This window comes from Elephantulus edwardii, unplaced genomic scaffold (assembly GCF_000299155.1).
Source record: "Elephantulus edwardii isolate Elephantulus edwardi_28Jun2011 unplaced genomic scaffold, EleEdw1.0 scaffold00272, whole genome shotgun sequence".
Taxonomy (NCBI): domain Eukaryota; kingdom Metazoa; phylum Chordata; class Mammalia; order Macroscelidea; family Macroscelididae; genus Elephantulus; species Elephantulus edwardii.
In genome coordinates this window covers 942,765-954,781 of record NW_006400022.1, presented here as the reverse complement: position 1 = coordinate 954,781, position 12,017 = coordinate 942,765, and the positions used below count along the sequence as shown (strand labels likewise).

Sequence of the window (12,017 nt, the reverse complement as noted above, 5' to 3'; positions counted from 1 at the left end):
TGTGGTATATCCACACAATGGAATACTACACTGCATTGAAAAACAAGGAACTCATGCAATATTATTCAAAATGGGTGACCCTGGAGGACATGATGCTGAGTGAAATATCTCAGTCACAAAGGGACAAATGCTATACGGTGAAACTGCTGTAGAATGAGGCTGACATCCGGGTGGGGGTAAGACTGAGAAAAACTGGATAAATTATGTTTACTACATTGAAGTCTATGAGGGAGACAATAGTTTAAAAGTATTATATTTTAGGGCATTATGCTTATCATAAGAGTATGGAATAAGGGTTGCAGAGTGGATTATATTTGGGGTGGGGATGGCATTGGGGGGGGTGCGGTGGGGGATTGTGTACCAATGAAAGAGTTTTTCTTTTGCTTTTCAAGGAGATGAGCGAACGGGAGGTGGGGGGTGGGGCAGGGAGAAAAGTGCAAAAATGAATGAATGGAATTCCAAAATCTCTGTAGATGTTCATTGAAATAAAAAAATTAAAAAATAAAAAACTTAAAAAAAAAGAAAGCATCTCATATTGGGGAAAATCTCAGTGTGCTCATTTTAGTAAGGTCATTTGTTTAAGGCATTTTTTTTTTCATTTTCTACTAGTTTATTTTTGAAGTAGGAGTGGCATTTACAAAATACATACACTGTTTTCAAGAATAAATTCTTTTAATTTCCCTCCCGCTCTCCCCATCAAATTGTACAACCTGATGACTAATCCCAATTATCACCTAACTTGGGAGACCTGCAGAACATTATGCTGAGTGAACTAACTCAGTCCCACAAGGATAAATATCGTATATAATCATTATTGTAGAAGGAGTATAAGATATTCTTTTGTTCTCCTAAATGAACGTACTATTATTACTGCTGCTTTCAGGGTCTCTAGTGGCAGAGAGTACGACATTTTGTCCCACTAACAGGAAGTCTGGCAGTCAGAATCCACCACAGACGCTCCATGGGAGTAACAGGAATAACTGGTTTCAATTTCATATGAAAAAGGAAAGAGAACAAAGAACTACGATAGTTTGCCACTTTCAGATCTGGCATTCTAGACATAGTCACCAGCCTTCGTAGATTTTTAAGAACACTTGCTTGTTTTTCTCAGTTTGGTCCATAACCTTCAAGAAGTCCATTTCTGTTTGGTCCATAACCTTCAGGAAGTAAATAAGAAATATGCTAACTAAAAGGAACAAAGGAAAATCTTTACCCCAAGTTTTTTAGTCCACTCTCTTTCACATCATGTTAAAAATCATTTACCTGGTCAGCATCAGCCAAGTCTGTCTAAATTATATAATCCTCTCTGTCTTGAGTGATTCTTTATAAAAATCCTAACCATCACTTTTCACTTACTTGACTTTCTGCTACTGTGGGCTTTGGTGAATCCCGTCCAACAATGCATACAACTCTTAAGACAGACTACATCCTAACACTGCTGAAAGTTAACAAGGATGTCAAAATACAAGTAATATGTCTGAAAAAGATGTAGGTTTTCAGTCTTTTTATTTACAGATTGATATAATAATGAAAACAATTGTAACTGAGCGGATTTCAATTTACAGTAATCCTCCCCTTAATTTTTAAGCTTTCTCCCACAGAGCACCTAGTGAATTCCAACTGCCAAACTTTCTGATAACAACACATTTAACATGCTCTGCCTTTAGAGCTTCCTAAAGCAACAACAGTAATACATTCTTTAAGTTGAACAACAGAATATAAAAAATTAATGACCGTATTCTCATGCTTACTGAGACTTTTCAAAAATGCTCCTAACATTTCTCATTTTAATCTTTTGAGAGACTTTCTTTTTAAAAGTTAATGACCAAAGGGATTCATCGAAACTGCTCTTGTTATTATCTGGGAAAAGTGACCAAGAAAGAACGAGATCATTAGACATCAAGGCATCCATCAAGCCAAGACTCCAGAAACTAAATAATGGCCTGTCCAGTGCCATCCTCAAAATTTCCACACTTGTTATGTGTTGTTGAACCGCTTGCGACTCACAGCAATCCTAAGTACAACAGCTCTGAAACGTGCCCTACCTTGAGCCAATTTCACTATTTCCAACACACACCACCAGTCCCTGTGTCAATCCATCTCATCCCGGGTCTTCCTCTCCTGTACTGTTCCTATCGTTTCAACCATGATGTCCTTCTCCAAGGAATGGTCCTTCCTGGCAACATGCCCAAAGTTTGTGAGCTAGAGTTCCAAGATCCTTGTTTCCGTGGAGCAGCTTGGTTTCTCCCTCTCTAGAACAGAACTGTTTGTTTTCTTGGCAGCCCATGGTATGTTCAATACTCATCTCCAGAACCATAACTCAAAGGCAAATGATTCTTCTGTCATCCTTAGTCACTGTTTAGCTCTCTGAAACACAACAAATAATTGGGAAGACCATGGCCTGATCAGATGCACCCTAGTTTCCAGACTGACATCGTTGCTTTTCAGGACTCTGCAGAGAAGTGTTGTTGCTATGTGCTGTCAAGTCGCCAGTGACTCACAGCAACCCTATGTCCAACTGCTCTGAAGCTTGACCTATCCTGAGCCAGTCTCACTGATTCTGACACACCTACTGCCATTGCCAATTACTCTATCCATCCATCCATCTCAACAGAGGTCTTCCTCTCCTGCTCTGGCCCTCCCTCCACCCTTCTGAGCATAATGTCCTGCTCTGAAGATCTGCCCCTCCTGGCCACATGCCCAAAGTATGTGAGATAGAGCTTCAAAATCCTAGCCTCCAAGGAGGAACTTAGTTTCACCCACTTCAAGACAGACCTATTTGTTTTCTTGGCAGCCCATTCTATGTTCAAGCCTCTTTTCTAGCACCACAACTTAAAGGCATCAATTCTTATTGTTATTCTTAGTCACTTATCCAGCTCTCACAGCAAGTAACTGCGAAGGTAATGGCCTGGATCAGGTATGTCTTAGTCTCTAGACTGACACTGTTGCTTCTCAGCACTCTGGAGAGGTCCCTGGAAGCAGATTTTCCCAGTGCATTTTTTTTTTAATTTCTTGACTGCTGGTACCAAAAGTGTTGATTGTGGAGCCTAGCAAACTGTAATTATCAACAACCTCAATCTCTTCTTCATTTATCTCTTATCTTCTCCATGATAATGGTGCTGCCAACTAGCCCAGTGGTGAAAATCTTTGTCTTCTTGATGCTGAGCTTCAATCCATATTGAAGACCACAGTCCTTGACCTTCTGCAGCAAGCAACTCAGGTCCACCTCAATTTCAGCAAGCAAGGTTGTGTCATTTGCGTAATACAGGTTGTTGTTGAGTCTTCCCTTCAATCCTGATGCCACTTTAGTCTTCATAAATCCCAGCTTCCTGAATGATCTGTCCTTCATATAGATTGAACAGGACACATCCCTGACACATTCCTTTCCCAATTTTGAACCATACTTGAACCCACTGTTATAGCCACTGTGAGAACTCATCTTGTTGAATGTTCTTCTTAGCTTGGTCTCCTTAGTTTGATCTTATAAGACTCCTTTTATCTTTAAAGATACAAAAAGTTACTTTCTTTAAATTACGATTGTGAGCATATCTTCAACACGAAAAAAACCAAACGACACAAAAAGCTGCTTAGGTACAGCAAAGCTGTTGTTACTAGAGGCCTTCAAGTTGCCTCCAGCACTTGGTAGGCCTGTGTACAGTAACACTAACCATGGCTTGACCTGGCGCCCTCCTCAACAATGGCTGCTGGGCTGGAGCCCGCTGTTGCCACACCGGCTGCCACAATGAGCTCCAAGTATAACAAGAGATATGAAAATCTTACTTCAGTAAATACTGGAAAAATCTTACTTACAGAAAACGTGCATGAGATGTAAAAGAACTTCCTGAGGAAACTTTCAGACACAAACCATTTGCAAACCACAGTTTCATGTACGTCAATATGTAACCTTTCTAAACCACATCCCTACAACAGGGGTGCTACTGCTGTGGCCAACCCAGCAGCTCACACTTGTCTGAAGATTCAGAGCTCAGCCTGCTGAGGCTCGGAGAACAACATAACCAGGTATGTCACTTCAAACACTTCTTATATTCAAGTTTCCTCGTATGGATATTAATTCTATCATTTTTCAGTGTTTAGGTCATAGAAGTACAAAATGTCAGCATGTAACAAGGACACTATATGGGGCACTAATTTAATTATTAAACTATGCTGGCTGTGAACTCTAATCTTCTACCTCATTACCCTATCCATTCCTTTCAAAAAGACAGCTTAAAGGACAGCTCTGGGGGTCTAGTGGTAAGAAGCTGTGCTGCTAATCCAAAAAAGCTTAATTCACACAAGGCTGATTATTGAGCATAACTCTATTTGGTAACTTAATTTTGTAACTAGATTGAATAAAGGCCATGTTTAGGTCTTCATAACAGGACCAAACAGATCTAAAAAATTACTTTCTCAATAAACATTACAATGAGTAACTCATTTCAAGAAAATTCCACCATGACTAGCAAAAAAGAAAACAAGTTAGCTCAAGCAAACAATGAGTATTGTATCCAAACAGAAAGATATATTAGAAATATGTTCTGCTGAGGTACCTCTGGTTGCCTCAAATTTTCACTAATGAATAACTTAACTTGTGGGATCAAAATTATCTCAGAGCTGACCCTGCAGGAGGCCTTCAGAAGCTGTAGATCACACGGGAGGAGACTGTCCATCTGTTTCCTGTCCAGCAGCTCGTGGATTCCAACTGCCTGCCTTTCAGCTGGCAGTGCAAACTGGCTAATAAAATATTTACCTAACACTTAATTCTCAAATTGGTGATATACAATACAGAATGTAACCATAAATAAAAAAATTTTAACTTCTTGATTCAGCCAGAAACCTTATATAAGCAAATCTGTTTTTCATAACAATCTAAAATGATGTTCTTGAAATTACTGTGACACGCTGCATGACCCTGGAATATTCCGTAATAAATATGGTTACACTGTAATTATTTTTTCTTTTTTATAAAAAATCAAAGCTTCAAGACATTTTATTATTAAAAAATGCTCTCAGACACAAATCCATATGTATTTCAAAGTTAAGCAACATTCACTTTATTTTTTAGCTTGACTTTCAAGTAAATCTTTAGCTTCATTGATTTTGGCAGGCATGTAAGAATATCCTCCCATGTCTGGGTGATTTAAGAACATAATTCGTTGATGAGCATCTTATTTTTCCTTTATTAGCAGTAGGGCTTACACCTAGTATTAATGCTGCTTCTTGTTTTGTCATTTTGGGTTCAAATTCACCTCAGTAATAGCTACCACTGAAGGTAGACTTTGGTAGACTTTGCAAAACTTGTTTTACTTGAGGCTCCACATGCTTCATCACTTGCAAAACATAATGGCCTACAAATCCTGCAGCAGCAATGGTCAGTCCAACTGCTACCATTGTATTGGCCATGACTCCGGCTTGGCTGCTCTGTGTCCACGTGGTCTGCGGCTCATGCCAGCCCAGAGGCCGTGGCTACTCTCCTGACACCTCGGAAAACCACACACCACTGACGACTTGTAATTATTTTTAAATAAGTTACTCATGTGTAGTATGCACAACAGTTTCTAGTTGGAGACTATGAGTTGATTAAAAAAGAATTCTTTAGTTCTCTAATCCCAATATGTTCGTTGATGACATAAAAGAGGCAAAACCAGGAAGACAGCATTATGTTACTATTATGAAGGTTGAAATTAAAAGAGTATAAGCCAAAATACTGTTTACAGCAAAATCAAATACAACAAAACTAGTCCTCAACACGGCAAAAATGCATTCAAAATTCCCAAGTATATATGAAGGGTTACTATAAAAAATTAGAATCCTAAGTAGGGCAGTGAAGTCTGATATAGACTTCAGACATAAAGGGTCTCCAGTTCTGTAATATGAATAGGTTTGCAGGCACAGGCAGAGTGCCTCATGCTTGAAAAATTAGACCTGCTCAATCAGTTCTGGAATCTCAAGCAACACATCAGTACCATCTGCAGGCTTGTGAATTAACTGGAGATTAAAGGAGATGTGATCAGTAAAAGTTCCATTCATCTTTAAAGTCCTCTGATCCTAAAATTTTACACAAGCAAAAATAATTTTTAAAAAAATTAAGACAAGAAAAAACTAGTCACAGAACAGTAAAGCAACCTAACTCTAAAGTAGAGGTGGAATTAAGTGATAATGGGAGAATAGAAACCAACGAGACTGAGCAAGTTATATAGACATTGTTGAATGAGACCTAAACTGCTATGTTAACCTTCAAATAAACTCAATACTAAAAAAAATAAAAAGCAATATGGACAGTAGGGAGAGCAATGAGTATAACAAAGTCGGTTTACTTCTATGATAGGATGTAGCAACTACTACTACTACTAGGTTGGCTTATACATGTATATAGATACACAAAAATTATATAAAATTATAAATTGTAATACCGATATACATTAACCTTTTTATCAGTGTTTAGAAAAAAATTAAGAACTTGTCTTTAAAATTCAACTCTTATATGAAAACTGTCACAAAAGTAGCATTTAGGAATAGTTGGCTGTATAATGATGATTATCATCATTATTGAAACAGTACTTTGAAATAGTTTGAAATGTAGCTTCTTAGATTACACTGTCTAAAGGGGAATTCTGGCTCTATAATTTACCAGCTACAAAACCTCAGGCAATTCTTAAATTTGTTGTGACTCAATAGGGATAAAACTGACATCTCCCTTTTAGTAATGAAGTACCTGTAAAAATCTGTAAAAGCACAGACCCAAGTAAGTGCTCAATTATTTTCACTCATTTTGGTACAGAACGGAACTATTCACAGCCTCTGAAGTCATAATGCAAGTGTAGGGGTAGTTGGACATGAAGGTGGAAAACTATGTAGCCTTGAAATGACACTTCATTTTGGAATGTTTATGTGCAACTGGCTTCTCCAGGTATTTGTCTCTATTGTTTCATCCCAAGATGTATGTTATGAATCATTAAACAATTACAGAATTAGAATTTAGAAAGGTTCCAAAGTTAAAAAAAAAGATGAAAGGAACGTTCTGAAAATAGGCTTACTTGGCCTTTCAAGTAAGTCACTATATTCAGTTACTATTTTTATAGGTATTTTTTAAAAAACATTTTTTTCCTTTTTGCTAAAATAGCCCTCTAGTCTTCAGGACAAATGAGTGTCATTTAATATGGAGGAGAAAGATGCATAACCAAGAAACAACACCAGAAAGATGAACAAGAGGCCCTGCAAGTGTCAATTTAACTGAACCAAAGAGACTCAGTTAATATACATTGAGTTAATGAGACTCTTCATGATTCAGCAATTAGAGGACATGCGGGAAAATGTTATTGTCTTTATCAATGACAATTTCAGTGAGCCTGAGTATTTCCTTCTGGTTTTAAATTCCCCAAAACCCACAATGAGGGGGAAAAAGAAGTAAGACTTTTTTATATTAAGATGACTGAGCTTACATGTGACGATTTTGTAACCAGTAAACAGAGATAAAGATGCCTTTAGTTAAGCTCCTCAAAAATATTAACATGGGGGGGAGCTCTGGTGGTCTAGTGGCAAGAAGCTGCACTGCAATCCCAGAGATATGTGGTTCAAATCCACCAGATGCTCTGCCGGAGAAGGAGGGGCCATCTCCTCCAGTACCAGTCAGATCCAATTTGACGGTACACACACACACACACACACACACAGAGAGAAAATAAATAAAAAAAAATTAACATAGCAAAATCTACGTCTGCCCTGTCCACCAGGAATAGAGTGCAAGCCACGGAGCTCACCAAGGTGGTCCAATAGAAATGTTCAAAAAGGAACAAGTAAAATACATGCTAATTGTATATTTAATGTCAGTATGTTCTATATCACATATTTTACATTGTTTTATCCTATATCTATCATATGATTTTTTAAAATTATATTTTGTCCTACATTCTCAAAATTGAGCCTGTACTGTCCATTTCTACCACATGTCATTTTGGACTAGACACATTTCAAGGACTCAAAATCAAACACAGCTACCGAGCACCTCACTGGACACGAGGGCTATACCACTACAACAATGGTGGTGGTTGTACCATCGAGTCGGAAATGCCCCATAGGTAACCCTCCAGCAGGTTTCCTGAGACAGTCACATAGGAGGAGACTGCTCACCTTTCTTGTACAGAGCAGCTGGTGGATACTAATTGCGTACCTTTGAGTTGGCAGCTCAATTCCTTACCCAGCAGAGCTCCATGACAATGGAGGGAGATAAAGAGCACCATTTAAGGCTAGGTTCTAATCTTTTAATTCTCTTTTGTGTAAAAAAATTTAAAAAAGGAATATTGGTTGCTAAAATATTCTAATATAGTGCATCATAAAGGATCTACTTTTTCATTTTTCTTTAAAAAAAATAGTAATAGAATTTCCTGTCACCTTTTGCTCCAGTCTCAGTTTAGATCCTTCTCACATAAGGAGCTGTGAATCTATGGAAAACCAAGCCAGAAGCCCTCCTTGAAAGCTCATCAGAGAGGCTCCGCTACAACCAAATCATCGTAACTCAGCTTGTTCTCAAACGTTCTTCACTTCTCAGAATTTCAGTTCTGTTTATCTTCCAAAACCCAAGTGGTAACAAACAAATCATAATCCAAGTGCATATTGTCAAAAACATCCTTTTTCTAGAAGTAAACCCACATGAGATTTATTAAGTCACAAAATCAGACAAGGAAAAAGCCCAGCCTCCTCAAATTCTAGAAAATTCACCTATAAAATTCACCATTAGAATTCTTAAAATAATCCACAAAAAATATACACCAGGATATTATGAATGCAACTGTCTTTTAAATAATTTATAATTTTAATTACTAACCTCAACATTTACCAATCTCATTTTCCAATAAGTAGTCTTTGGATTTTATTTTTCTTTAATTGGCAAAGTCATCCTTCATTTCTCTCAAAATGGAGAACAGTTCCATCTCTTGCACAGTTTACAAGAATCAGGAACCATTCACCTATTTTTTTTATTTGGTCTTCCTCGTTGGATTGATTGGAAGCTGTTTTGCAGCCTGGGCATTCATGCAGAAAACCACCAATCCCAAGGGTGTGAACATATACCTACTTAATCTGCTCACAGCTGACTTCCTGCTCACCCTGGCAATCCCAGTGAAAATCATTGTCGACTTAGGGGTGGCACCCTGGAAGATGAGGATTTTCCATTGCCAAGTGACAGCCTGCCTCATCTACATTAATATGTACTTATCAATTATATTCTTAGCATTTGTCAGCGTTGATCGTTATCTTCAGTTGATACACAGCTGCAAGATTTATAGAATACAAGAACCTGGTTTTGCCAAAATGATATCAACTGTGATGTGGTTCATGGTCCTCCTTATAATGGTGCCAAACATGGTAATTCCCATTAAACAGGTGAAGGAAAACTCAAATGTGGGCTGTATGGACTTCAAAACAGAGTTTGGGAAAGACTGGCATTTGCTGACAAATTTCCTATGTGTAGCAATATTTTTCAATTTCTCAGTCATTATCTTAATATCCAACTTTCTTGTCATTCAGTTACTCCATAGAAACAAAGACAATGAAAATTATCCAAATGTGAAAAGAGCTCTCATCAATATACTCTTGGTGACCACAGGCTACATCGTGTGTTTTGTTCCTTATCACACAGTCCGAATCCCATACACTCTCAGCCAGACAGAAATTATATCTGATTGTTCAACTAGGAACTTTCTCTTCAAAGCTAAGGAAGTCACGCTTCTCCTAGCTCTGTCAAACTTATGTTTTGATCCCATTCTCTACTATCACCTCTCAAAAGCATTCCGCTTAAAGATCACTGAGACTTTTACCTCACTGAAGGAGACCAAAATTCAAAACAAAAGATCAAGAAGTGAAAATGACATACAAGCAATGGAATTATTTGTTTTACCATAACTTAACAACAAGCTTGAAACTACTGGCAGAGAGGAGGAAACAGAATGCCTAGTAAGCAGAAATAGAGACCACTAGCAAATGCAACCTGGCTTATTTAGAAACTGATTCTAAACAAAAAACCAGCCTGTCCTTTTGTGGTTGCTGATATTCCTAATACTTGTACAAAAGATTAAAGTGCTTTGCAGAACCAATTAAAAACAAAACAAAAAAAAACACACCACCACAATACTCTTAAATGAAAACTAAATATGTTACACAAACTCAGAGGTTTCATAAGATATCTATTTAAATGACTGACATTGACTTTTTGGGGAAAATAAGCAATTGTGAAAAATATGACTTGTGAAAACCTGTTCAAAAACGTGTACTTAATTTTAATTCCTCTCTTCAAAGACTGTACTGATTTGGCTCAATGGCCTAATCTTTAAAATGTGATCCTTTTTCCAACACAGTAATTATAAATATTTATCTATAAGACCTGGAAATACATGATGACTTTTTTTGTGTGTGGCACTTCAGTTGATTCAAACTGCTGGCCCTCTGTTTTTTGCTTTGTTTTTAATATATTTTTTTATTAATTTTAATGAAAATTTACAGAGAGTTTGGATTTCCATTCATTCATTGGTGCACTTTCTCCCTGCCCACCCCTCCGCCCCCAATTCACTCTTCTCTTTGAAAATGAAAAGAAAAATTCTTTCATTGTTACACAATCCCTCCCCCCAAGTCCACTCCACTGTGCAGCCGTTCTGGACTCCTGTCATTACAGTAATATCAAATCATGTATCCCTTTTAAACAGTTCTCTCCCTCATCTGTTTCAGTCTCCCCCCCAAACCCAGTGTCAGACCCATTTTACAACAATGGCCCTATGCAATATTTGTCCTTTTGTGACTGAGATATTTCACTCAGCATAATGTCCTCCAGGGTTACCCACTACAACAGTATTTCATAAGTTGCTTGTTTTTCAATGCAGCATAGTATTCCATTGTGTGAATATACCAAAGCTTCTCTAGCCATTCATTTATTGACAGGCTATTGTGAACAAAGCTGCAATAAACATGGGTATGCATATATCTGCTTATGTGGTGGTTAGAGATGACTTTTATTTGGGGGTTTTTTTGGGGGGGGGTTGTTTTGTTTTTTTAAGTTTTATTTTATTAATTTTATTGAACATTTACAGGGATTTTGGATTTCTATTCATTCATTGTTGCACTATTTTCTCTAACCCCCGCCCCAGTTCGTTCCTCTCTTTTTTCTTCTCTCCTTAAAAGTCTGTTTTAATTGTCCCATTGCCACAGTGCTTGTCAAAACCAGTTCTGATTAATCTCCTTTGTCAGTGTGTCCTTTGCCATTCCCTATCACTCCTCCCTGAGAGAGATTTCACCCTGATTCATAAGGCTATAGATGACTTTTAATGTACTATGCACACTCGTGTTCTCTGAAGGCTAAAAATGAAGGTTTTCTACTGGTTGTTGTTAGTTGTTCCTTTTCTGATATCAGTAATACAGCTTTAATCACTGCTTACCTAACAGTAAGTCAGTCTAAAACATTTTCAAGACTAGTGTTTAAATTATGCAAACTGCTGAAATTATTACTGAAATTCACATCAAAGGTATGAATAAACAGCAATAGTCAGGGGCCTTAAAACAGACAAACTGATTTTATATAATCAGGTCATGTTAGAAACAGGCATGCTGGGTCAGCTGGGGCCGTTCAGACCCAGAAAAGATGATCCTGGTTGCTAGGGTATATCTAAAGAAGAGCTGGTAGCTTTGATAGCATTTTGGGAAATTCCATTCTCTCCCTAACAACTTACACGGCAAGGATCTACTGTTGCTGCTGTTGTTAAATGAGTTATCCCAACAAAGTGATCCCACGAACAATAAGATTAGATCACTGGGATTCTATGGCTTAGTTTCAAAAGTAGATTGCCACCTTTATTCCTAGTCTCAGTCTGGAAATTCCAGTGAATCTTGTTCAGAATTATACCAATACATAAAGTCTCCACTGATAGGAAAAGTATAATGGTCAGGTACAGAAGCCACATCCCTGAAGAGTCACCAGATGGTATTAATAACAAAAACATTTAATATAAAAAGACAAATAAAAAGGTTAAAGT

The 12,017-nt window shown here is 37.6% G+C and overlaps 2 protein-coding genes and 1 pseudogene across 2 annotated transcripts in view; 1 reads left to right on the top strand and 2 right to left on the bottom strand.

The window, feature by feature from the left end:
- The window catches only part of MED12L (mediator complex subunit 12-like), a 576,790-nt gene that overhangs the window by 358,936 nt on the left and 205,837 nt on the right, over positions 1 to 12,017 (bottom strand). The gene's annotated exons all lie outside the window — the stretch shown is intronic.
- On the bottom strand, positions 5,055 to 5,403 carry LOC102856705 (annotated as a pseudogene).
- On the top strand, positions 8,914 to 9,900 carry LOC102864687 (probable G-protein coupled receptor 171-like). Its single transcript, XM_006900061.1, has one exon. It carries the CDS (start codon positions 8,914 to 8,916, stop codon positions 9,898 to 9,900), a length of 987 nt encoding a protein of 328 aa, XP_006900123.1.

What these genes read in the sequence shown, in the direction of transcription:
- LOC102864687 (XM_006900061.1), top strand. Translation starts at nt 8,914, where the DNA reads ATGGAGAACAGTTCCATCTCTTGCACAGTTTACAAGAATCAGGAACCA.